At 39.7% G+C, this 27864-nt stretch overlaps 1 protein-coding gene across 4 annotated transcripts in view; it reads right to left on the bottom strand.

Moving 5' to 3' along the window:
• Window positions 1-226: 226 nt before the first annotated feature.
• SLC25A27 (solute carrier family 25 member 27) overlaps window positions 227-27864 on the bottom strand; it is a 29940-nt gene continuing 2302 nt past the window's right edge. The window contains exons 2-10 of one of the 4 annotated variants that reach the window (XM_032649790.1): window positions 27168-27359; window positions 25056-25140; window positions 21484-21606; window positions 19163-19275; window positions 15231-15315; window positions 10770-10862; window positions 10060-10162; window positions 8145-8178; window positions 227-4948 (exon numbers count right to left, since the gene is read on the bottom strand). In XM_032649790.1, the coding sequence (XP_032505681.1) occupies window positions 8149-8178; window positions 10060-10162; window positions 10770-10862; window positions 15231-15315; window positions 19163-19275; window positions 21484-21606; window positions 25056-25140; window positions 27168-27359 (824 nt within the window). In that variant the 3' untranslated portion in view covers window positions 227-4948; window positions 8145-8148. The remainder of the gene's footprint in view (window positions 4949-8144; window positions 8179-10059; window positions 10163-10769; window positions 10863-15230; window positions 15316-19162; window positions 19276-21483; window positions 21607-25055; window positions 25141-27167; window positions 27360-27864) is intronic. The other 3 variants (XM_032649791.1, XM_032649789.1, XM_032649788.1) reach the window with 3 other exon arrangements.

The raw sequence follows: 27864 nt of genomic DNA, 5'->3' as shown, positions 1-27864 counted from the left end.
ATTAATAGGGAGTACCCATAAAATAAAATTTATAGCGACAAGGTATAGGTATTCTCTTTGCTAATGTAAGTATTTCAAGTCTGACATTCTAAATTAAGGTACTTTCTATTTCAATTCTGAAAAGTAAAGATTAAGATTTAAAAACCATCTCTAAAACTTGTTATTATCATTTTAACTCAAAAACACACCAGGACAAAACCACACTAGGACAAAACAAAACCCTTGACAACTCATTAGGCATTTTAAAACATTTATTTTAAAAATGAGAATGATGCACTATATTTACTCACATATATTCCTGTTTGTTACCAGTTATTTTCAGCAAACAGACATCTTTAAGCATCTTCACCTGCTTTAATCAAACCTCCAAAGTGGATCCTGCTGCTGTTGACAATCACAGCAGCCTGTTGGGGGTAAAGTATGGGGAGAGAAGAATAATCACGTATTCCTCAGGGTTCATAAATACTAAAACACTCGAGGGTAAAAAGTACATACAAGTAGTGATATAATTTTCATATACACTCTAAAATGAATAATATAAAGTCATCACATATTTATTAACTGTTAATTGACTAACCAAGTATTTTGTATTATTTAAAACTATCAAATTCTAGATTTTTGTAGAATAGCTATTAAACTGATGAATACTTATTTAAAATTATAATAATTACATATGTTTAAAGACACAGGTCTTTTGAAAATGCAGTTAAGCACTGCACATGGTAAAGAATCCCTTGAAATTGAGTGTTACTGACCCGACACAATTATTCTGAAGGTAAGAGGAAAACAACATATGGCTTAATCATGGGTACATAAATGTTTCTTTTTCTTTCCACCCCTAAAAATCTCTGAATTTAACAAATACCTTCTAATTGACTTCTGTGTGAAGATTCAAAGAGAAACAGAGATGTGTTGCATGACCTTTGCTTGCGAGAGTTCATTTGTATAGGGAGGCAGACACACATCCATGCAGACAGACATCCACAGAAGAAGCAATGGGAGCATGGAGGTGTTGGAGATGTTCAAGTCTTCAGAGATCATTCTAGATGTTAAAGTAGGACTTCCCCAGTGAAGGTGAAGATGAATGGTGGTAGTGACGGGAGGAGAGCTCGGCGGAGAGCACAGAATGAACACTGCCTGGGAAGCAGCCACGTAAAGAGCATCTCCAGAGAAATAAGTGGGGCGATGAATTTGCAAGGTGGTAAGGTGCAGGTACCGAGCAATATGCAAAGCTTAGAAAAATGGGTTGAAGCCAGGTTGAGAGGGTCCTGTATATAGTGTCAAAGATTTTAATTTTTCTTGTGTGTGTGAAGGAGTAATTGAAGGTGAAAGGCAGGGTGACGTGTCCAGGGTTGCCTGAAGGAAGAGAACTCTGCTACTAGGTGAAGGAAGGATTTCCAGCCACATAAAAAGTTTGTATTCTGCTGTAAGGCCTGAATAAAACGTTCCTCATCCTAAAACACAAGAAATTCATTAAATCCAGGAAACAACAAATCCCAGTAATTTTTTTCAATCCTACATTTTTTTCACATGACATTCATATAATGGCTCTTTTCAAGTACATGCAAGTTACGATTCTAGAGTTCAGTCACTTCATCTTATAAAGAAATGGACACCAAGAGAAGAGAAGTGAAGGGACTTGCTCATAGTTATACTACTTTAACAGGAGGAGAACCCAAAGTAGGATAAAGGTCTTGAGAATCCATGTTCAGCCTTTCCTCCACATTACCTGGCATTCAATAATAATATATATTTGTTTGGTAATCATTTTTAAAGAGGTCTGATTTAATTGGGGAGAAGAGAATCAAATATTTTCACCTTCAATGTTTTTAACCACCAAGTATTAAACATTTTTCCAATGGAGGCCCTGAGGGAATCTGTTTTCATTAACAGAAAAGGACATGTATAACTATTTCAATTGTACATAAATGGTTATACTTAAAAATCTGAAGATGACAGAAAAGTAATTTTTTTTACACTTAAAACCTCCCTGAATTTGTTTCCTTCCTTTTTTTCTTGGCAAAGTGAAAGAAATTTCAGACTAGTCTTATGATAGGTACAGATCTTAAAATAATGAAGCCAAAATTAATTGATTCACATCATATGTAACTTTTGTTGAGTACCTAATAGCAAAGAAATGCTACTAATGAGAGTAGAGATTTATATAAAAACAAGACAGAGTCCTACCTCTAGTGGCTTATAATTAAATAGGATTTGGAGCACTTGATAAAGACACATTATTCTTCACTAAAAGTGAATTTAAGAAATGTTATCTCTTTATTTAGATAGATATGCTAATTCACTTATACATATAAAAAACAAAGGACTGTATATAATTAAAAATAAGAACATGTATATTTTTCAGTGAGAAAAAAAATCATTTGTGAAGAGAAAAAATGGGGAAGCTAAGCAAAGGAAGCTCAGAGGTTAAGTATTATCAATACTGAGCTGAAGATAAATACCACCAACAGTTGTATTATAAGAAAGTGAGGCTGAAAGGGCTGTCTTTCAGTATGGACACAAAATTACTGAAATTTTATTTCTTTTTACTTACTGTGGGTTATTTTGGAGAGGAACAAGATGATTTCAAGTTGGTAAAATAAAGCAAAGTTCCAAGATACATTAATGAAAATGATTTCACTGGAAAAGTATAACTGTGATAGGATATATGTGTTGGATCTACAGGATTTGGTCAGATTCTGGAGGGTCTCTATGTTTTAGCCAAAGTATGGTGACTCCATTCTAAAATGTATGCTAAAGGCAATTCAAATTCATTTAAAATGTCTAAGACAAGAAATGCCATAAAGAAAAAATCTGTTTTGGGAAGATTCAGTAACACTGGGCTGGGATGTTGTGAAGATAACACAAGGCATTTACTTGGTACCTAATCAGTGTACGGTAACTGTCAGTTGTAATAATAATTAAGAGATCTGTATCTTTATCCTGGCTCTGCTACTAAGTAAGTTTTGAGCATGAACAACTCTACTTCTCTAGGCCTCAGTTTCCTAACTTAGACAATGGAAGAATTAAACCAGACCATCCTAAGGAGTCATTTCCAGTTAAAAAAAACCCAATTATTTGTGTTGAATCCAGACACCAAGGAATAGTCTCATTATGTAAGCAATGTTTTTACCTCAAGCCCCTCAAAGAATAAAGCTAAATAAATGTTTTCATGGTCCAGTTTGCATATAATTATTTTGATCCAATATTTACTTGATTTAAAAATGTATAAAATACACACAAAAAACAAAGTTTCCTAAAGTGGTTCTAATACAGAACACTTGAGAACCTAAGTACATAATATTATCTTAAATATATTTAACAAGGCAATTCATACAGACTGACAAATGCAATGGAAAAGCAGACCACCGAAAGATTTTAAGAGATTAAACTTCATATTCTGTAAATTCTACAAAAACAATAAACCACTGCATATTAGTGCATCACATTAAAATATATTTTAAAGCATACTTCCCCTCTTAAATGGCAGTGATTATACATCAGTGCAACCACAGGGTACTTGTAAACTCTTTTCTGTTCCACATCATTCATGCCCATGATAAATCCTGTTTGGTCAGCTCCACGGTCTTTCTTGGGTCTGAGCTTTTGGGGTTTTCCTATTTTGACAGTTACAGCCTCTACCCATAACTGTAGCCATCCATCCAGAAATGCACACTGTCTGAGGTTGCGGGGAACAGGTGGTATAGAGGTGAATCTGAAGAAATCTCTCACCTTTCTAAGAAAAGGGATGTGATTTAGTGATTGGAGACAAAACTGTACACCATAAGCAGTTTATACTTATCACTTTTTAGGCAGGAGGCTTTGTCAAATTGAGTAAGATTCAGGCTAGAGACAGCTTTAGTGTGATTTCTGAGTTCTCTCTCTCTAGGACCCTAATAAGCGTTAGGGAATGGGAGATTAAGAAAGGATTTATGTCGACTGACTTCATCTTAGCTTTGCTTTTAACGTGCCACTGAGAGGCTGATGATAACAGATGTTTCTTTATTGAAAGGACCTGTCCACTCGAGCTTTAATCAAATAAACTGCGTTTTTCATACATTGAGATTCTTGAGAGCTAGTGACAAATTCAAGCTGGAATGGGATATGTCACAAAGCAAAGACTCTTTTCTGTTTTCATCAAGATGCGGTCGGTGGCTGTCAGGAAGTCCTTAGCCTGTGTGCTGGAGAGCTAACCAGTGAACACAGATCAACTAACGACAGGGCACTGACGGAAAACGGCTTCTTCCCTCGAGATCCAAACATCATCTCAACTTGATTTTTCTTCATCCTCCTGGCAAGAAAAGGTACATCAACTTCCTTCAACACTAGGGAAATCTCAAAATGTTTATTCATTTACCTCCCTTTAATTTAAAGTATGCACACTTTAACGGCAACAGAAAAGTGAATTATCAAATTTCAGTCGTAAATACTGACACGACAGGTTAAATATGTTCCGTGGTCATTAGGTACGTATGTATTTTTCCACATTACTGTTGTCTGCTTCAGGTCTAAGATGCTGTCTCCCTTCTGGCATTTCCTCCTCTAAGCAAGCTCTTCAGCATAGAATAGCATCTCGAAGGTCGAGTCTTCTTGCTCAAGGTAAGTGGTCGGGATTTGACTCTTCCTTAGAAAACACTGGGCTGGGTCTCATTGGGAGGCCTTGTGTGATCCAATCAGATTGCTTTTGAACAAAAAGAGGAGTCAAAGAGAACTTGGGTTTCCAGATAAAAATAAAATGCTGCCCCCTATAAATCACAGTCTCTGTGGAGTAAGGTGTCTTCCTAAAGAGGTAGAAATAATAGGGGGTGTATGTTGCAGATGCCCGCATTTCAATGATAATGAACACTGTATCTTTAAGGGCTGCATCTTTAAGGGCTTAAAATGGACTGACTCCACTCATCTCTCTGATTTTTTCATAAGTAAGCCAGAACACCAGTGACCAAGGGGTCTGAAAGATTAATCAAAGAAGTTAGTGCATATTTCAAAGCAATTATAAATCTTCTACACATATGCATACACATCTTTGAATGATGAACTCATTTTGAATCCACTTAGGCTGAAAACAAGTATTTTGGTATTTCACCTTTGTAGAGCACCTTATAATTTACAAAGCATTTTCATGTCTTACTTCTCACAGATTTCTCTGAACCATTTACAATGGAAAGGAATGGTACTGATATCCCTATTTTACAGATGAGGACACTAAGACTTAGCAATCAGATGCCTGTTAGCACGTTGTGGAGCTAGACCATGGGCTTCTGGCTTCCATTCCAGGGTTCCTCTTACTGACTGTTACTGGATAAAAGGCTAGGGCTCAGCGTGCCTGAATTCTAGGCTGGGCTCCTTGCCTCTACATGTAGTTTACATATGGAGCATGACAAGGAGGCACTTAAGAACTTGAAAGTGAAGACGAAAGATTATCCTTTGAGAGTTAGGTCATAAAACCAACACCTGGTGTATCACCTAATAAATATAAAAATTCACATTAAATGGAGAAAAGGGCTTTTAACTCAGAAAGAACGGACTATGAAGGTGTAACTGTGCCAAAAGGAATTATAAGGGAATGAGGATTATTCAATAACAGAAGATAAAAACGCTAAAGACACAGAGGGAAAATCACAGAGGAAACACTGGAAGTAGCCGTCAGAGAAAGTGTGTCTCGGATCCAGTTCTCATCTGGTTTGGTTGATAGGTTATGGGTAATATTGATCAGAGAGGAACTCTGATCACATTAGAGTAGAGAAATAAGCTTAAGCAATTAGAATGTAAAATGTATTTGGTTAGAAAGTTTGTAAAGCAATATTTATAGCATTCGTGTTTGGAAATATTGTGCAAGTTATACTGGTAGACTGAGAATATAATAGTGGATTTAGGAGAAGACATCTTAGTGAAATGTACGAAGACACAGACAAAATAAAGAAGTTGTGACGAAACCACAGTCTTGTGACAATAAAAATGAAGTGAGCCAAGCATATGACCGCAATTGGATCTAGAAGCAGAGGTCTTAGTTAAGAATGGACTAGGCAATCATTCCTACTTGCTCTGGTAATCAGACTTCTTCATAGCACCCACACTATATGCAAATGAAATAAATATTCATCAGGGATTGAGCAAAGCGAGGTCACATTTTCTCTAACTAGCGGAAGGAACTGGGATTGGGTTTAGCTGGGTTTTGAAGAGGAGTTAGAGGAAGATCATATAGCCAAGTAGCACGCATAGTATATAAACGGGATATACTGAGACTCTTCGTAGACGCGCGTGTGGCCAGTACATGCTTTTACTTGTTTTTTCCTCACTGGCATAGTTGTACCACCGAAAATAATCCAAGTGTATGTGAACCCATGTTGTCGTAACTGCTGGAAAAAAAAAGTTTTTCTCCATTCCTATTACTGTGGGGCGCAACACATAAGTGCTCTTGGGTGTATCTTTTTCAATATTAAGTTCACAAATAAGCTCTTCCTGTTATTGTTCTGTGTTCAGCAAGCAACCTTCTGATTATAACTTGGCTCCCATATAGCTTGAAGTTAGCTGTCCAGAGGACTTCAGCATCTGGATCACTGGCCAAGTGTATTTCTCAGTGTGGCTGAGCCAATGTTGTGGTCCAGTCATCGGTTTCAACGAATTGGGCTGAAGGGTATCTGTATGTGCAAGGCCAGTTTACTCGGGAGTGCTCAGGAGTTAGGCTTCTAAGCTCAGGGCTCTGCACTGTGATAGATCAACAAGGCAGTGCCACCCTGGTCATCTTTGGTGGTAATCCAGCCTGTCTCTGGTAACATTTCTCCATCACCATGACCTGTCTCTTTTCTTTTAAAACTTCTATAATGAGCTGTAGGATCTTGAGAAATTCAGTATACTGTCTTAGTTAGGAGCACGGGTTTAGTTAGAGTTGAACAAACTTGCAGTTAATTCCCAGCTCAGCCATATACTAGCTACATGAACTTGAGCGAGTTTCTTATATACTCTGAGCCATGTTTTTCTAATCTGAAAAAGGAGGATAACCCCACCTATTCTACTAGGTTCTTGTAAGACTTAAAAAAATAATTAATGTGTGTAAAGAGCTTAGCACAGAGCTTGTCATATATTAAGCACTCATTTTTGGGGTCATTTATACTTCCTGAGTCTCATGTATAAAGAGAATGGGTCAGATCAGCTGGTCTCAGCGCTCCTTTGTACGTGATATTCTCCCTGCCCCTCACTTCTCCTGACCGATTTTGTTTTTCATCAGTGGTCTCACCCGTCCTCATAGTCTCTCACACTAGAAACATCAAAGTCCCATTTCCTTCTCTCCCTCCCTCCCTTTCTCCATCTGATCATTTACTAAGTCTTGTGGAGTCAAGCACAAATGTTCCTGGAATCCATCTCCTCTCCATTTCTACAATCATCTCCCGGCTAGACCACTGCCGAAACGCCCTTTCTTGTGTTCTAGCTTTCAGTGTAGCCTTGACATTGCTGCCACAGTAGTCTTGTCCCCAAGCAAATCTTAGCACATGGCTTCCATGTTCAAACAGATGCTTGCTACCTGCAGAGTTTCACCTAAACTATTGAACTTGCCCCCCCAAGATCTTTCTCAGCCTGGTCCCTAAGTGCTCCTCTAGCGTTCCCTCCCACCACCTGCCCGCTGAGGACCTACTGTCCAGCCACACGGAATTTTCTGCAGTTCACCAGACATATCGGGACCATACATGACTTGGTGCCCCTGCTCATGTGGCCCCCTCATGCTTTTCTTGACCTACTGATCAAGAAAACACCTACTGATCCTTCAAAGCTCAGATCAAATATCACCTCTGGGAAGCCTTCTGGGACTTCCCAAAGAGTTCAAGCCATTTTACTCCACTACCTGTGTTCTCCTGTTTTGTTCACAACACTGGTAGCCTCTTTAGTAAGACTATGTCCTCTGGAGTCAGACTGCCTGGGTTTGAGTCCCTGGCTCCACAGTTACTAACCACCCAGACCGGTCACGTTATTCAGACACTTTACACCATTGTTTCCTCCTCTATAGAAGAGAGAGATGATGGTAACCTACTAAATAGATAGTTGGGAGAATTCAGTGAGTTAATCTGAGGGCACGATTAGCATAGCACTGGCCATATACCAAGTGATTTAGTAATATTAGCTTCAGAATTTCTGTAATTTTAACTACTTACGTGTCTATCTTCTCCCATCACATTGTACGCTCCTCTAGCGCAAAAAAAAAAAAAAAAATAAACATCTTATTTCTTGGTGTTACCAGCACTTGTAATAGTGCCTGGTTCATGCAGGCCAAGTCAATATCTTCCTTTCCATTAAATAGCCACAGATTTGAGATAACTTCAAGGTACAATCAAGACAATCAAAATTGTATTTCACAACTTAGGTATGCTTTTGTATCAGATATTGCCAAGGGCGTTGGCTATTAATTTCATGTTAATAGATAGATACCTACTACCCTTGGTGATGTCATTTATCCCCAAAGCTTCAGTTATTATCTGTGTGTAGACAGTGCTCAAATCTCAATCTCCGTCCTCATGATTCTAAGATCCAGGCCAATATACTAAGCTAGTCACCTAGACGTCTCTTCTTAGATGACCTATGAGTATCCCAAACTTACCATATCCAAACTAAACTTGTTATTCTACCACAAAATCTTCTTCCCTGCAAATGGTCCCCATTTTAGGAAATTATATCACTGTTTGCTCAGGGCAGGAATCTGGGAATGAAGCCCGACTTTTCCTTGCCTTCTCCAACCATTTCCCCATCCAGTCATGTTCTTTTTTAGCTCCTTTCTAAATATTTTAAAATTCTATCTTCTTCTGTCCCCACTGCTATATTCCAGTCCAAGTTATCATTATCTGTCATCTATCACTACTCCTGGTCTTTCCTCAACCCACATGGCAGCCAGAATGGTCCTGCTAAAAGTGCACACGTCATCAAGCCAACGCCCCTCACTCTCATGGGTCCTGTGGCCCTTCCTGATCTGGCCCCTGCCTGTCTCTGGTCTCACCCTGTGCTGCTCTCCTCCACGTCTCCGTGCATTGGACAGCTGGGTTTTCTTCAGTTCTTTGAACATGTCATATTCTTTGTCCACTCCATCTAGTTCCTCCATCTAGAATGTTCTTTTCTGCCCTTTTGACCTGGCAAAGTCCTACTCATTCTTCACATCTCAATTCAGAAGTCCATTCTCCAAGGAGGTTTTCTTAATCTCCCAGGCTAGCCTGTCCTTACTTGCTATATCTATTCTGATAGCACCAGGGATCCCCACCCCATGCCCCTGACTCTTCCACTCATTGCTGCTGGTTTCTTACTCAGTGTTTGTCCTGACCTAGACTGGAAGCTCCAGCACTGGAGCAGGGGCTGAGACTCTTAGGTTCATCCCAAAGCCAGGCATTGAGTACAGGACTTTGCATGGAGTAGGTGCTCAGTTAATATTATTATATCATATTGTGTAAAGTATTGATTGTTTGAATTTCTAAACCCGTACCTCATCCATTCTTTCAAATATGTTCAAACTTACCAAATACTTGAGTACCTTGTTTTTATTATATTTGTTATGTTACTTCCATAAGTCTATCTAATTCTACATCTTAGTTCACTTCAATAAAAAACAGCATCTAGATCAACTGAAAATTATATAATGTTTTCTTCCTAAGCAGAGCTTTGTGGTGATAAGTATTAATGGGTAATGCAACATTTATCATCAGAGTAACTAATTTTGTTTGAAACAGTAACATTTTGATAGGAATGGTCTCTAGTCACGAAATCTGTATACCTGTCTCAAAGTATAATATTTTGGCTAAATAGCAAAAGGCTTTACATTTCAGAACAATCTATCCATTGGCTTTCTAACAACATAATATCAACCTACTCATTTCTGATGTAACTGAATTATTTTACCTTAATCTACCAAGGGACTTGGAGGTAAAAGAAAATGAAAAGAGATGTAGAAAAGAAAGAAAGAACCATGATTGGGGGCAGAACCATGCCAAAAGCCAGAAGAGGAAAGGAAAATATTTAGAAAGGAAAAGTGATTTAAGAATCAATATAAAGAAAACAAAAACCAAGGCAGGAAAAACCTAACTTTACCATTCGCAGCCAAGAGGGTAGAAAGCCTTTATAGAGACTCATGAATCCTTCTCCTTGAACAGCCTGAGTCAAGCAGTCAGTTGATGATTTATACAGAAGGCCCCTAAAAAGGAAAGAAGACCATTTTGTTACATTTCTTATGTGCAGATAGATGTATAAATAGAATGTTTAAATGGTCTAAGAAAAGTTACTTAACTATTTTCTGCTAGCTTAGAAAAAATAATATTTGTGGTTCTGTATATAGAGAGCACCTCTTTTGGGTTTGAAGATATTTTCAAGGTTGAGTTTCCTGATTCACCCCATCCTTGGTCTGATAACTTAGAGTTCACGCCACCTGATCTCTTCCAGAGAGAACATACTGTTTTATATCAGGTCAAATTACCCATGTTACCTCTAAGTCATAAGCTTCTGAAGGAAGTGCTCTGGAAATTCTCAGCAGAGTATATTTTCAAAAGCTCCTTGAAAGCAACCGAGTCATAATAAACACCTTGTGTCTAAATAATACGATGGGTACATTAGCTTATTCCCCCAAAGGCACAGTACTTTTCCATCAGACACAAAGCAGGTAACTGCATAAAAACAACTTCCTGGTTGAACACATGTAAACACAAAAATACATTTCCATCAAGAATAAATACAGGGAAGGGTCTTTAAAGAACAATATTATTACAGACATTCAGATCCATGGATACTGAAGACTTTCTGTCTACCTTCCTTGTTTATCTCGCGGTTGGTTCATTATTCGGCTTTTGATGACATCAGCGGGTGTTCCCAGAATAGAAGCTACCAGTCCAGAACATAAACTATAGATACAAATAAATGAAATCGAAAGATAATATGTAGCAGTTTCTAAATTTTAAGGAAAGGGGATTTGATATTTAGAAAGAATGGAATAATAAATCTAGTACTATAATATTCTTCGTAATAATGCTGTTTTAGCTTAAAATCAATGATAAATTAATTCATTAAAGAGGTAGAAAAAAAGAAGAATCTCCAGTCAACAAATATACATTGAACATCTGCTGTAGGCAGGCACTCTTGTAGGCAGTAAACAGGACAGATAAGATCCTGTCCTCAAGGCACTTACTTGGGAGAGGCAGAGGAGAAATGAATAATTTCAGATGTGGTTAGTGCTATGAAAAAAATAAAATGAGATCATGTGATAGGGAGTAACTGGGTGACAGGCAGTCATGGAAAGGCTCGTGGGTGACGGCAGGTCTCGACATAGATGCTTCCTTCTCACCAGCTAGATGAGAGACTAAAGAAGCAGGCAGAGAAGGCTAATTTAAGGAGTTTGATTTATTCTCGATGCGAAGGGAAGTCATCGAAAGGATCGTAAGTGGGGGAATCACATAATTTGGTTCATAATTACCCCCTCTTGAGAAAGGCTTCTGGTCAGTTACTCAAGACAGACAAAATGGATGTGGCCAACCCACTACAGAGTAAATCAAGATTCTGTAAATGAGTGACTAAACAGTTCAGAGACCACCATCAGTTCATTATGAATGTGGGCATGAGCGAGGCAATACAGGAACATTATCGACATCTCATAACCCGAGAACCCATTAACTGCTGTAAACTTTTCCAGGAGAAACACAGATGACGAGAAGGGGGGGTGGATATCCTGAATCACAGGAAATGGAAGGCCCAGGACCCAGGAGGTGGCAGCTAAGTCCACAGACTGGGATCAGGGGGGTCAGACTGGGCTAGTGGAAAGCTAGAAAGAAAAACTGTGGAAAACTTTTATGTCCTTCTGGAACATCAAGTACCTCCCAGAGATAAGGATCACTGAGTTCCATGCCAAGCAAGGCCTTTGAAGTTTCTGAAGGCTCTGTGGCAGGGAGGCTGAAGCTGCATTAGGAATCTTCACACTCTATTACTCTGGACTGCTGCAGCAGGAAGTCCCCAAGCTCTTTATGACTCTTTCAGGTCAGGATTGATTGTTCAAAGTAGAAACTCACTTTAGGAATTCTTGAATTCAAGAGAAGGAGCCCATATGACCTATTTACATCTTCCAGCAAATGACCCGACCGTGCACGTAACTTTTCTTGGGCCTTTGTCCACACGACAGGCATTGCCTATGTGGAAAGAACTTACTGTTTCACCATATATATCCCAGGAGGTGTAGACTGCTGCTCTTTTAACATTCTTTCCTATTTGTTCAGATAATGTCATTTATTTTAATATACCTTCACGTTTTTACATAGAAATGTCTCAACTAACACAAAATTCACCTACGTTCTAAAACTTAGGTCTACTAGAAACAGCATACAAGATCAATCAAGAGGTAAGGAAGAACAAAGAAATAGGATAGAAAAAGGTACACAATTTCCCCTTCTTGGCTCAAAAGATTGGAGGGAAACACTACATTTTTCCTCGTCCATTTGCTTCAGAGAGGCTGGGTGCCAGCTCTGCTTCACACATAAGTGCCAAGAGTAGAAACGACTTCTACCAGAGTGTTAATATTATTAATAAATTCTATTTTTAAAATGTAGGTAGCCCTCATTACTTAGTAGTCATTAACTAATTAATTTACTATTAAAGGATTTATTTTTACCTGTATAATAACTACATCAAGAACACCCTTTGGCAACTGTCACCCCATGTGGCACACAGAGACCTTAGGGGCAGCTGCCAGTGGTCTGCCTCATCCCCTTCTTATCAAATCGTTTTGAGGAGGTAGTGTGATCTGGCTAGGCTCCTTTAAAAAATAAATATTAAAAGAGAGCAAACAGTATATTAAGGAGGCCTCAGGTAAGATGGTCAAAGTGAGAAGAGAGAGGAGTAAAAGGAACGTCAGTTTCATCAAGCTACTTGGCATGAACATTGCTGCTTTTTGCTACTGACCTTTATCACTCCTTGCTAGTAACACCCCAAAGTGAGGCCCAGGACATGGCTAAAGTGGTAATGGACCGAGAGTGATTGGGTAAGTCTTCCGTTCTCTCTAGGAGACCAGATGGCCGTCTGCAAGGCTAGTTTGTAACAGTCCATCAGCACTGTCAGAACCAGCAATCCTCTTCAGGATCGACTAAATAATCCTGCTCAGCTGTGATCATCACACAGCGTAAGCTAACCTTTTGCACAGTTTTACCTCTCAGTAGCCTCGTGATTTAAAAAGAGGGAAGAGGGAATTTTTCTGGCTTTTCTGTTCTGTATAATTGCCTGAATCAATTCAACACCCCAGCTTTCTGCTGCATCCCGTAGTAACGTACTTTGCCACCTGCCTCCCCACCTCCCTAAAATCCTAGCCAGTCTTCTGCTGCTCCTCCCTCGCCCCAGAACTTCATTTTACTCACACTATTGTTTTTAATTGTGGTAAAATATACGTAACATATAATTTACCATTTCAGCCATTTCTAAGCACATGGTTCAGTGCTTGCGCCATTTGTACTCTTCTTCTTCATACCAGATTCCTCTCCCTCAGATGCTGATGGCTCGTATAAATCTCTCGATTGTACAGCTGCAATCCCCTTCAAACCTCCATGATCGCTCATTTTACCCTGTGACACAGCCTGCAGAACTTCCAGATCGCACAGCAGTTTACCTACTTAGCTGTGAGCTTGTGGTTAGCGACTTTCAAGCTGCCTCAGGTACCCCCAGACTCCTACCAACCCAGTTAAAAACCTGATCCAGCGCGTGGAGCTCAAGATTGAACCAAGCACCAGTCACCCCATTTTCTTAAAACCTGACTTAGAGAACAGTAAGACGAAGTTATTTCAGATTAGGGCTGGAACACAGTGATGGGAAATCCTATGTCTTTCCAGAAAAGACAGATCTATTAGGTGGAGTTGGGTCCGTTAGGCAGATTTACACCTGCTGGGAAATTCTTGAATCTTAAGCTAGAAGTGTGGCATTTTGAAGACCATTTGGGTAGAATGACAATGAAAAAGAAACAAGAGGTAACATCACTGTGGGACTGTTAGAACTGAATACCCTGCTCCGAGAATAGATCATAACACTGAACAGACAAGCCTCTTGAAAGACAAGAATCTCTCTCAAGATGATATGGGCAGAATGATTGACTGGGTAGGAACTGGGGAAGAGTCTCACAAGCAGAGCGAACAGCATGGACGCAGATAGTGAAGGGAAGAATGTAAGGGTGGGTACAGATATCCTACAGACGTTTATAGGACAGAGGCCTAAAATCCTCAGTCTTCTCTGTGAAAGAGGTGGCTGGACCACTGGCTACAGAAAATATGGTGTTGCTTGTGAATACACCTGGAGGAAAGTTCAGAATGTGAAAGAAAGCTGAGCAAAGACAGAAAGATTGCCCTAGCGGCACTAAAGATAACACTTATTTTAAAAGAGGAAGAGTGAAGAAAAACTACTCTAGGAATATTAAGGTGAACCTGAAATTTGGAATCGTTTATATCTATGTCTATTTGTATATCTCCAAATATCATTAATTTGGCACTTCTCACATACTTTCGGGGTGGTCTAAATAGCATAAAGGGGTCTAGAAGTTGGAAACAGGATCAGACGCTAAATAGCATCATAAGGACCCTCGACATCTACAAAGTTAACTCACTCTAATGGATAATTTGAACTTGTGTTGCAAAGAATTTAAGCTGTTTCTCTTTCCTAGGATGCTCTTCTTTATCGTGTCTCTGTCCGTCACAAGCCACAGCCCTTCAAAACAGTTATCTAATTCTGTCTCCTTTGTAGGCCCTTCTGAGCGGTTATTTTTTCTCTCTGCACCTCCCACCCCAACTCTAGTAACTAGTTCCTTTCTTTTAGCACTTAGTGTACAGTCTTTTTACACTAGTCTTGTTTTTCCCCTTGGTACACTCCCTGGGAAGGAGTGTGGTTTACCTTTTGTATCCACTGCAGGGCCTTGCACAGTGCCTTTAACCTAAAAGATGCTCAGATATACCCGTTGAATTGAGTTGGAGAATCGGTTATCAGAATCTGACCCTGGGATGGCCCCATCAAGTTGCAAATACTTGGGGAGGTTTAACCTGAAACATTCTGCAACTCTGCCCCTCCCTTCCCCATTTTAACTGCAACAAACTTTTAAGAAAATTGCTCTTTATAAATGTACTATTGCCTTTCTTTAAGGGTGATATCAGTAGGTTCTCAATCGAAAGAGACCAAAGTTAGAATTTACGCCAAATACGGGAGAAAGGGTGAGATAGGAAAAAATAGAAAGAGACAAACTAAAACAGTCTTACCTTGATAAGCCATGAGTCATGATATTGTCCTCCAGTGGTGTATTCAAAACCAAGTAGTGTTTCACTGTATCGTAAGTGGTTAAATCTGGCAATACATAGAAAAAGAAAGCTTAAATATCATTCATTCAACAATGAATGTCTTTTGTGTCAAGAATGTGCTAAGAATGGGGCAGGAATGTGTAGAAGGATGAAAGATCCCATTCTTGTTCTCAAGCGGAGGAAAGCAGATGGAGGGGGAGGAAAAGAGGAAGAGAGACAGACACCCAATTATATCATTTGAACATCTGAATCCAGCTCTGCTTAAAGTCAGTTCAACTCCTGCACTTTTCAGTGTTGGAGCTGATGAATTCCTTTTTTTAGCCTAAGTTAGGTTGAGTTGAGATTCCGTCACTTTAAACAAAAGGTCCTGGTCATTATTCTACATTAAGTTTTGTATACTTTTTTCCTAATGACAATGAAGAGCTGTTGAAGGGTTTTAAGCAGGGGAGGGATAGATCTCAATACTGGAGTTTTGTAAAGATTACATACACCAAAGTACAGAGAAAGGAACTGGAAAGAGGTAAGAATGGGTAGATGCATTTTATCATTCACCAGATATCTGAGCACCTGCTGTGTGGTAGGCGCTATTCTAGGCTCTGGGGAAAGAGCCGTGGACAAAATGAACAAAATCCCCATTCTTTGTTGGAGGCTGAGACAATAAACAAGTAAGTAAACACATGGCATTTCGGATGGTAGTGACTGCTCTGAAGACAAGGCAAGGAGAGGGGACAGTGAGCGTGTGAGGGTGGGAAAGGTTGGTGTATGTGAATTTAAATAGGGTGATCAGGGAAGACCTCGCTATAATATTTGAGCAGATACCTTAAGGAAGCTTGAGAAAGTACACTTTGTAGATATCTATGACAAAGCGTTATAGCCCTGAGGCAAAGTCAGCTTTGTACGTTAGAAGAACAGCAAGAACACTAGTTTAACAGGAGCAGAGGCAGCAAGAGTTGGAGAAGGGGATGATTTGAGCAAAGGAGTGACTGACCGGGGCCACAATTTACAAGATCACTCTGGCTGCTCTGTTAAGAGTAGACTATCGGGAGACAAGGCAGATTAGATATGAGGCTATTGCGGTTCTTCTGGTAAGAAATGATGGCGGCTTGGATAAGAAAAGATGGTGGCTTGGATAAGAAATGATGGTGCCTTGGATAAGAACTGATGGCAGCTTGGATAAGACATGATGGCGGCTTGGATAAGAAATGATGGTGGCTTGGAAAATAAATGATGGTGCCTTGGATAAGAAATGATGGCAGCTTGGATAAGAAATGATGGCACCTTGGATAAGAAATGATGGTGGCTTGGAAAATAAATGATGGCGCCTTGGATAAGAAATGATGGCGCCTTGGATAAAAATGATGGCGCCTTGGATAAGAAATGATGGTGCCTTGGATAAGAAATGATGGCGCCTTGTATAAAGGCGTTGTGGAGTGCTGGTCAGAGTTCGGGTGTTTTGAAGACAGAATCAACAGGATCAACAGGGATTGGCCAGCAGATTGAATGTGGAGGGAAGGAAAGGAAGCAAAAATGACAGCAAGGTTTTGAGTTTGAACAATTTGAAGGACACAGCTGCCATTTATGGAGATGGGAAAATGAGAATGGACTAATTTAAATGTTTTAAAGTAAGATGATAGGCCCCAGTGATCCTGATTAGAAAAATTTCAGGTGCATAGTGGGACAAAATGGCTGTGGGGTGTACGTGGGGAGACTAGTTAGGAGACATTTGTAGTGGTCCAGTAGGAGGAGATCAATACTACTTGGACAAAGCAGTGGCTCCAGGGATGAAGGGAAGTGGATGAACTTGAGATATGTATGCAAGACAGAACTGGATGGATTTGGTGACTGGTTGGCTGTAAGGAGCAAGGGAAAGCAAAGAGATCAAAATCAGGCCCAGGTTTCTGGGTTGTTCAACTAAAAAGATGATGATATCATATTTTGAGATTGGGAAGAACAGAGAAGGAAGTGATTTAGTAAATGAGCTTGGTTTGGACACATTCAAAGTGATATATTTAAGATAAGCTGGAACTTGGAAGAGAAACCTGGGCTGCAGTAGATTTTGAAGCAATGAATTGAGAACGACAATCTGAAAGGTTTTCTGAAAACCAAAATATCCACCAATGTGATGCAGCAGACATCAAAGGACTGAAATAGCAGTATATAAAATAGATTTACTCCCTTTGATGTTTGAGTGATATGTTACTATACCTCTCAAAAATGCTATCTATCAGTTTCTTAGAATCATATAATTTTGGTCTTAGGAGTCTTTCATCCATTGATTCATTCACTGAATGTTTGTTGATTATGTACGAGGGACTGGGGAAATGAAGAAAAATGAAACATAGTCCTTGCCTTCAGGGGGCTCAAAATCTAGAGGAGGAGATAGACACATAGTAGAAAGCAATGAAATGAGGTAAAACCGGTAACAGATAAGCACGGGGAACTACGGAAACACATAAAGGGGCATCTAACACACCATGACCTGGGAGGGGCGGCTGCAGGAGGTCTGGGTAAAGTACACGGGTGGAGGAGACACCTCAGCTACGTATGAAACGATCTGCAGAAGAAAACTCAACAGAAGAAGAGAGATGAGGACAGAGAGTACAGAGGTGAGGAAGAGTTTGGTGTGTGCGGGCAGTGGAACATTCTAGCTCTTGACTCTGCTTCCCTCTCTGCTCCAGAGTCAATGAACTGCTCAACCCCAGAAGACACAGGTTGGATTATCCAGGTCTGCTGTGTTATGTTATGAAATTTCCACTTTATTCTCTGAGTGATAAGAAGCCAGTGAAGGGTTTTAAGGATACCAATAACATGTTCAGACCTGTATTTTAGATAAAGCTCGATGGATACTGGGTACAAATTTGAGGGCAGGGGAAGAGACCAGTTAGATGGCTGTGGCAGTGGTCTAGTTGTGTTTTGATGGTTACTACTGTAAAAACAGTCATTTTAAGGATACTAAGGTAGTAGACATTGAGGGGGGAAACTTTCTTTTTATTGAAATATAGTTAATGTATAATATTATGGTTATTCCAGGTGTACTACATAGTGATCTGACATGTGCATACATTATAAAAAGGTCACCACAATAAGTCTAGTAACCATCGGTCCCCATACAAAGTTATTACAATATTATTGTAATAGTTCCTTATACTGTATATTACATCCCTGTGGCATATTTATTTTATAACTGGAGGTTTGTACCCCTTAACCCCCTTCACCTATTTTGGCCTCCTACCCTCCTCTCCTCTGGCAACCTCCTGTTCGTTCTCTGCATCTATGAGTCTGTTTTCATTTTGTTTTGTTTTGTTTTTTAGATTCCACATTGAGATCACATGGTATTTGTCTTTCTCTGTCTGACTTATTTCACTTAGCATAATACTGCGGGGGGGGGCATTTAAGAAATATTTAGAAGATAGGAGAAATTAATGACTGAATATGGGAAGCGAGAGATGGGGATGAGTTAAGGAAACATTCAGATTTCCAGCCTGAGGTGCCCAGCTGTACAGAATGGATTACACAGCAAGAGGAGCAGGATTACTGGGGGGCAAGATTTGTAGTCTGCACTTAATGACCATCACATACGCTACATATACCAGTTTGAATCTGAGAGGAAGGTATGGTGTGGAGCGTAGCCCTTAGAAATGGTTTGGTATTATCTCCTTATCGTCACAATTTGCTAGTTTTAGGAAATCCTTTTCATACATCATCATAGAATAAAGTGAAAATATTCTAGGGAAAATATTCAATTATGACATTATAACATAAGGGAAGACTGTTGCCAGTACATATTATTAAAAATAATAAAATACATATTCTCATTTTCCCCGATGGAGTGCTTATAATTAAAATGATGATGGCGATTAGGACTTCGCAGAATTCAACGAAGTTTCCATTACCTCCCATATTCACCAGCGCTGCTCTTTGTATATTGGGTACCCAGCCTGCCCAAAGCCCACGTATTCCTCCTTCAGCTAAGATTTTTGCAAATGCATGATGCACACCACGAAATCTAAAGGAAAATAATAATAAATGTGAAAACTCTATGCGTTCCTGTGTTTGGAATGCAATTGTATAAGCTTTGCCTATAGCTGTTATGATTTAGAGTAAAGTAACATCTTAACTATCTAGAATTGTTAGAAATTAAAGCAATCCACGTAAGTCTAATTTCCAGATAAACTTATTAGTTCTTTAGAAAAAAAGGCCAACTTTTGAGTTAAACTTTTTTTTATGGAGATCTTTATAATCTGTGACATCCTCTTCTCAGATTATTAAACAGATTAAAACTCCTTTCTTGATATTTTACATCATCTGTGCCCATATTAACTATAGGCAGGAATAGTGGTTATCAGACCTCTGAGTTCATTTTACTAGTATTGTGGGAGACCTTCAGATTTTGTAATTTTACCAAATAACATCAAAAAAAATCAATTCTCATATCGTCTCTTAAAAGAAGTGATATTTTTAGACCAAAAAGTAGGGAGGAAAATTTCGTAAGAGTTCTTAAAACTGAATACTTTGGGCTTTATGAAAATTTATTATCTTGCCTTTATTTTGCACATTTTTCTATACACAGATGAAAAATGGTGCTGAACCATGAACCGAATGTGGAAACCTATGATATAAAATAAAAGCCTGGGTTTTATATAGTCAGACATACCTGGTGTCAAATGCCATCTTACTACTTACTAGCTGTGTGGCTTTTACTCAGGCATTAAACTCTCTGAGTCTTACCAAAAAGAAGGACATTCATAATTGCTATCATGCTATATAAGAAATATGCTCACGAATGAGGTCACATTAACAATTGCACATTTGTTGTGCACTTATTAAGCACCAGACTTTTTATATACATAAGATACAAGTTATTCCTGAAAGCTCTATGAAGTATGTATTATTATTCAAATTTTCATCTGAAGAAACTGAGGCTTAGGGAGGTTAAGGAACTTGACTAGGGTAACAGAGCTAAAATGTGGCAAAGGCTGGATTTGAATCCCAGATTGTCTGATCCCAAGGTTCATGCTCTTTACAACATTAAATATTTTTTCCTACTATATCAAACCCAAAATGTCCATTAGTGACAGAGAAGGAAAAACACTGACGTGATCAGTTAAAACTCAGACATTGCTGGACCCCCAACGGTTCCTTCTCTCCATGTATCAAACCAAGGCAACATTACTTCACCCTGCTACATAGTAATCAGAAGTTGTTACAGGATGACAAAACGGGTCCTGGGATTCTGCAAACTACTTGGTTAAGTCAGTGCGGTACCCTTTTCTCCTCTGCTGTACATGTTACTTATCTCCCTGTTGGGAAGGGGCCTGGACTGCCACAGCCCAACCCCACTTTCCACTGAGTCAGCCGGAGAAGCAGCAGAGCGGAGGGCAGTGATCGTGGTGAACCTCCAAAGGAGGCCCCCAACCCCCCCGACCTCTGGCTCAGCAGCACACCCGCAGTGTTCAGAGGATCAGACCCCTTCATACTCAACTCAGGGCATCCTGCACTTTTCCTCTTTCCTGGGAGAGGTCTGTCTATCTATCTGCAAGATTTGCCCCTTTCCCAGGGGAAACTGCCTAAGTGGTATTTTAGTAAATTGTTGAACAAGAGGCCCTTTGAAGAAAGGCAGACTTCGACAATATAGGGTAGTGCAATAGGAGGATTTTATATCACAACAGCATAATAATAATAAAAACTTGGGAAAAGAGGAGCGAAATTAGGGAAGGAGGAACAATTTGCAAGGTTCACCTTGCTATTTCCCTTCCTTCAGAGAGAAAGGGAAAGAAAGCAAGCTTTCTGGCACCTGATGAGCCAGGCACTCTGTCAAACCATCTGAGACAGTCCCTTTTAAAGATGAAGAAACAGACTAGAAATGTTAAGTGACTTCCACAATGCCAAGCCACAGTGGCAGAATCAGAATTCACACCAGGGCAACTGTTAATGATCAGACTCTTTATATCAAGCTGCAGTAGGGGACAAATCTAGCTGCCTTGTCTGGGAAAGCAGCAAAGAGCGATGCATATGTACAATTTGTCTGGTAGAGAACATGTACACATTGTCAGGCAAAGAAAAGGTCCATCTCACCTCTCCCCTTAGTGAATACCACTTCCAAATTAAGAGTCAGAATTAATGTCTTTACTGAATGTTGGGTTACAAAAATGCATAAGTCATTAGGGAATGTTCAAGGGGGAAAGGAAAGTTACTCATTGGTTGGAGAACTTACCGCAGTGGTTTTCCTTCAAGTTTCCTTTTTCCTTCCATTTGCATCTGAACCTTCACTAGGTCAGTTGGGTTGGCTAAAAATTGGCCAACAACACCAGCCATCATCCCTCCAATCACTGATTTCCTAATTATAAAAGGGGATACATTTTTTTAAAAGGTTGCTATCAATTTCACAGATTCTGTAGGGAATAATAACATGCTGGTACAGCCCCTGCGTAAGAGATTTAAGACACAGTGAAGCAAAGAATAGACCCAGACAAATCACAGAGGTTTGTCTTTTTACTGATGGGAGGGTTCAAGGACCCGGAGGCATTGAAATTCAAATCTGAAGTGCCAGGGGCCTTTCATGGCCTGAAATTCAAAGGAAGGGCAGTTGCTTCAAAGACATAGTTTAACTACAGTTTAATTCTGACCACAGGAGAATAAAACCAGCATTGATGTAATCAGTTTAACAGACAAAGGCTGGTAGGTCAATGTTTTTTTTTTTTTTTTTTTTTTGCAGTACGTGGGCCTCTCACTGTTGTGGCCTCTCCCGTTGCGGAGCACAGGCTCCGGACGCGCAGGCTCAGCAGCCATGACTCACGGGCCCAGCCGCTCTGCGGCATGTGGGATCTTCCCGGACCGGGGCACGAACCCGTGTCCCCTGCATCGGCAGGCGGACTCCCAACCACTGCGCCACCAGGGAAGCCCGGGTAAGTCAAATTTTATGGATTACTATTTTAGTAGTTTTCCAAGGGGAAGGGTTTTGACAATGCTCCTCTCTTTGAAGAAACTCTTCCTGTCCCTGGACTCTTCCTCGTCCTCACCTCCTGGAGCCAACAGGGAACAAGTCTAGGCTACTGTACTTAAACATGCCCTGAATCCTTCGTCTTCTCCCCACTCCAGCTGCTCCTGTCTCCGGACAAGCCCCAGTAATCTCCGGACTGAGATTATGGCAGTGGCCTCTTGTGGGGAGAGGGGCAGCTAATTTCTTTGTACTCTAAAACAATATTTGAAGAGGTACAAATGAGTACAGAGTAGAAAAGGGTCCCTATCCCCAGTTCCCCTCTTCTGAAGTGATCGCAACGACTAGTTTCTCTTATACTTTTCTAGAGATAATAACAATGCGTTCACCAAATGCATTACCTCAGGCACTGTTTTAAGCACTTTTAAAAATATCATTTAATTCTCAGATAGACTCTATGACATTAGTACCACTGTTATTTCCTCTTTACGGGTGAGGAGACTGAGGCACAACGCAGTTAAATGACAGCTCACACAGTGAGGAGTACAGCCAAGATGTAACCCCCAGGCAGTCTGAGTGCACAGTCCACAGTCTTAACCACTAAGTTACAACTGACGGCTCGTGCACACGTGCGCGTATATATAAAGTATCTTTTTTTAAAGTACAAATGCAGGGCTTCCCTGGTGGCGCAGTGGTTGAGAGTCCGCCTGCCTATGCAGGGGACATGGGTTCGTGCCCCGGTCCGGGAAGATTCCCACATGCCGCGGAGCGGCTGGGCCCGTGAGCCATGGCCGCTGAGCCTGCGCATCCGGAGCCTGTGCTCCACAACGGGAGAGGCCACAACAGTGAGAGGCCCGCGTACCGCAAAAAACAAACAAACAAACAAAACAAAAGTACAAATGCAGAATGCCAGGTTGTATACTGTTCTGCTCTTAAAGGTTATCTCTGTCAATTCATATAGAGCTGCCTCATTTAAAAAACAGTTTCATAGCATTCCATTTTGTGACCACTCCATAATTTATATAAGCAGCTAACTCTTCACTAAGAAATGTGAACATTTATATGACATTTGACTGATCCTGCCAAGTTCCTTTTCACAGTACTTGTATCAATTCACGCTCCCACCAATCACCTATGAGCATGACTGTTTCTCCTCACAGTGATGGGTGCAGTATGTTACCACTGGTTTTTCTCTTTTCGAATCCCATAACCACACCTCCTGTGTGATTGTTACATGATTCTACTTATTTAGGCATCTGTGTCTATTACCGTGAGTCTAGTCAGGGACTATGTCAGAGGACCATGCCTTTTTCATCACTATATCCTCGGTACTAAGTATAGGACTGACACAGCATAATCACTCAGTAAAGACCCAGTGACTGAGTGAATTGTTCTGACTGGGTCAGAGGACACGGAGGCAATCCACCCTGAGAGCTGGCTTCGGTGACATGTTTCCTTTGAACTCCTTACCTAACCCTTTCACATCTGGAAGAAATTACAGAATGCAAGAACTATTAATCTATTCCTTCTCCAACTCTGGGAAAGCAACTAGTATAGCTTAAAACATTACAATTTTTCAAAAACAGCACCAAGAGATTTTGCCTGGAAGATGAAATTCTACTTATTGCCCTTTTCTTATAGTTGTGACTTGGATTTTTTTTTTCCAGCCCAGAAAAGATATTGTAGGCATCTTTATATGTTCCTCATATAAAACCCATTCTTCAAATAGCTGTGTTATGTCTCCCTGTATAAATGTCTCATAACTTATTTGACTACTTCCAAATTGCTAGTTATTTAAATTAAAAAATTTCGCTATTATCAACACTGCTACAGTCCATATCTTTGTGTGCATGTGTGTGCGTGAGAGACTCTATGCATAGGTACAAATATTTCTGAATGATTCTAATCATAAAGAAGGAGTTGCTAGGTCAAAGGACTACACATTTAAAAATTTTAACAGGTAAACTTTATGCTCCAAAAAGGTTATAGTAACTTACATTCCCCTTAACAGTTTAATGGCTAAAAGTGCTTATAATTAATTTCCCTGATTACTGGTGAGGTTGAACATTTTTACATGTTTAATGAACACTTACATTCCTTCTTCTGTGAGTTGCCTGTTGATATCCTTTCTTGATTTTTCCTTTTATGTTCTTTATGTATTTTTTATTGATCTACTGGAGTTCTGTGTATTTTACTTGTATTAACCTATTTTTCTCTGTTTCTATTTTAAATGTTATAAGTGATATGCACTTACATTCATCATCTCATCTAATCTTACAAAAACAAAATCCTGGTTGTAGGTATTAACTTCCAGAGCAGAGAAAACTAAAGATAAAAAAAGGTGAAGTCGTTTGCCCAGGCTACATGGAAATACAGCAGGAATATGAGCCCATGTCTGTTTGACTCTAAAGCTTAGGGTTTCTCAGTAGAAAGAGGCATAAAGAAGGTGCTCCATAAGAATTCTTTTAATATTAAAATATTAAATAATATATACATAATTTTATATAGGTATATACATGTATGTTTGTATACAATATGCAGTAAATGTTCAATTATTTGGATTTATATTGTAATTATTTATTATTTTAAGCCTATACCTTGAGGCAATTTTGGTACAAATGCACAATTTTATACAAATCTAATGGATAAACAGTAAAACCTTCCGGGCACTAGTATATTTTCTTTTTTAATTGAAGTATAGTTGATGTACAACATTAACTAATTTACAGGTGTACAATATAGTGATTCATAATTTTTAAAGGTTAGGCTCCATTTATAGTTATTATAAAATATTGGCTATATTCCCTCTGTTGTACAATACAGTATATTATTTTCAAAACAAAACTTACCAAAGGGGATAATGCTTATCTTCACTTTTGCCAAACACAACTTCACGGAGATGTTCGTAAGTGACCATTCGACCTCCAGAGTACACTGTACAAGACAGAGCATTGAAAGGGTGAATCTGGCCCTGTGTTTAATAAAATAAGAGGATGCTTTGACATGGCCTGGTCAACCTCTCTAGCTGTGTCTTTCTCTCACACACCCTAGGCTTCGGACACCTGGTCTTGATGGTTCTCCAAATGGGCATGCCTTTTAAAACCTCAGGCCTTCTCCTGTGTTATCTGATCTTTCTTGAATGGCTTCTCCCTTTCCTGACTTGCTAACTCCTCCTATTCTTTCAATACTCAACTCAAAGAACATGTTTTCCAAAAAGTGCCCTCTGACCTGGCCTCCAGTGTTCTAGGCTGTCATTGCACCTGCCATGCTTCTCTGATCCCCCAGAACTATCCAGGCATGTGTCTAATACGGCATTTATCATCCTGATTAGAAATTAACTTGATTTTCCTGTTCATCTTTCCGTCAGACCATGAGCCTTTCAAGGCAGGTTTTGTGTCTTTTCATTACACTATATGCCCTAGTACAGAGCTTGGTCCACAGCAGGCATTTTCACTCAATAAACACGCATAACTTCACTGGATAATTTATTATGTTATGGTAATTTTTCAGTCAAGTGTCAAACATATGAAATGACTCTTAACTGTAAAACCACAGATGGTGGTCAACAAAATACAAATGAAAAGAAGTAAAACTCAAGACAATAATGGGAAGCAAGGAGAAACTATCAAAAAAAAAAAGAATAAAAAAGAAAAATTGTGAAAATCAGTACATGGTACTCATACAGAGAGCTTTTCTTGATATTTGAAGAAATTTAATGAAGTATTTTAAGATATTCAAAAATATACAAAGCACCAAAACAGTGACAGTCTAATCACACTTCTGGACAGTTCTTGGTGAATACACTCTAACCTGCTCATCTGGAGAACTGAAGCTTTAAAAACAGAGCTGGTAAACATTAGTACTGGGCCCTTTTCTGATCAAGAGTCCCTACGTATTTGAGGAATTATTATGATTAGAGAAGAAAAACGCCATACCCGTCCTATCTCCTTTTGAAGGCAAGTTTATTCTCCTGTCCACAAGCTGCAAACTCAGCCACTCCTATCTATGTGAGTGCCCCTTTGGAAGCAGAGCAGAAAAGTGTTCTCATTGGCAGCAGTGTAATTTCAACTACTTTCCTTTCAGAGTGACTAAGGACCCACATAGGTAGCCTGGGAACTGAGGAAAAAATCACCTGTGTTGGGCTTCCCTGGTGGCGCAGTGGTTGGGAGTCCGCCTGCCGATGCAGGGGACGCGGGTTCGTGCCCCGGTCTGGGAGGATCCCGCATGCCGCGGAGCGGCTGGGCCCGTGGGCCATGGCCGCTGGGCCTGCGCGTCCGGAGCCTGTCCTCCGCAACGGGAGGGGCCACAGCAGTGAGAGGCCCGCGTAACGCATAAAAAAAAAAAAAAAAAAAAAAAAAAAAAAAAAAAAAAAAAAATCACCTGTGTTGCATTTACTCTATTGCCAAGGTTGGATTAGACAGTCATCTCTGTTCACTTTCAGATCAACCTGGCCTCTGACACATGGGACAGAGACTGGTGAGGCATTGCACTCAAATATAGTTTAATTTTCAAAGAATGTAAAAGAAAATTTTTAATTTTGTGTTTAAAGTTCCTCAAGTGGAAAAAAAATCAACTATTCATCTTTTTCTTTCTTAAACTTAAATAAAAAACATTTTTATTAGGAAGATTTTCAAGCATACAGAAGAGTAGAGAAAAATAATACAATTCCCTACATATCTATCATGGAGATTTATCAATTGCTAATATTTTCACCATATTTGCTTCTTTTTTTTTTTGCTTAATTATTTTCAATTACATTAGAGACATCATGACAGTTCATCCCTAAATACTTCTGTATGCATTTCTAAAACCCTAAGGCTATAATTCCTTAATAACCTTATATTCATTTATCATATTAGCAGAAGAAAACTAGCTGGCTTTTGAACACAGCTCAACAGGAAAGCAGAGGAGACAAACACAGAACTCGTGACAAACTCACCAGCTAGAATCAAGATAAATACCTATGTGTCTGTAAATGGCAGGTGTCACTCCTTGCCAGAGCTTTAGAAAGCCTTCCTCTTGGACAATCCCCAGGGCCGTGCGCACCATGCCCCTATAGGGAGCAGACTCTCTTGCACCGTCTCCCAACCGAGCAAGGGCAGCTTCTCCTTGTATTTGGAGTCGAGTTTTTGTGAGATCGAGGGGAAAGGTTGCTAACAACAACAACAAAAACAAAACGAGGGGGAAACCCATAACATTCAGAGAAACAAACAAAATTTAAAAAAAAATCACAGGACCCATATTTTAGTCAGCACAAGATGGGTGATTCTCAAATTTCAGAATACATCAGAATCAGCCAGGGAGGTTGTTAAAAATTACACATTTCCTAGCCCCACGCCTATGGAGTCTTAGTAGGTTGATGGGGTTTAGACATCAGTTGATTCTTATACACTCCCAAATCTGAGAATCACTGTCCCAGAGCAGCCCCCAGAGCACCAGAAAGAAAACAAAAAGTGACAAGCCTTTGGGTTCTTTTTCAGTCAGAAATTTCAGTCCAAAACCTACTTTAGTCCTTAATGTTTGCCTTCCAATGTGAATAATTTCCAGTATCCATTGCCTGTGATGTGCCCTGGACTGCAACCATGATTAAGAGCCAATGTGACTTTTAGAATACTGTACTACTTATGACAGGTTCTTAATAAATGCCAGATGAAGCTG

Source organism: Phocoena sinus, chromosome 11 (assembly GCF_008692025.1).
Source record: "Phocoena sinus isolate mPhoSin1 chromosome 11, mPhoSin1.pri, whole genome shotgun sequence".
NCBI lineage: Eukaryota > Metazoa > Chordata > Mammalia > Artiodactyla > Phocoenidae > Phocoena > Phocoena sinus.
Note: the sequence above shows the minus strand (reverse complement) of the source record. Positions and strands in the feature narration are given on the sequence as shown.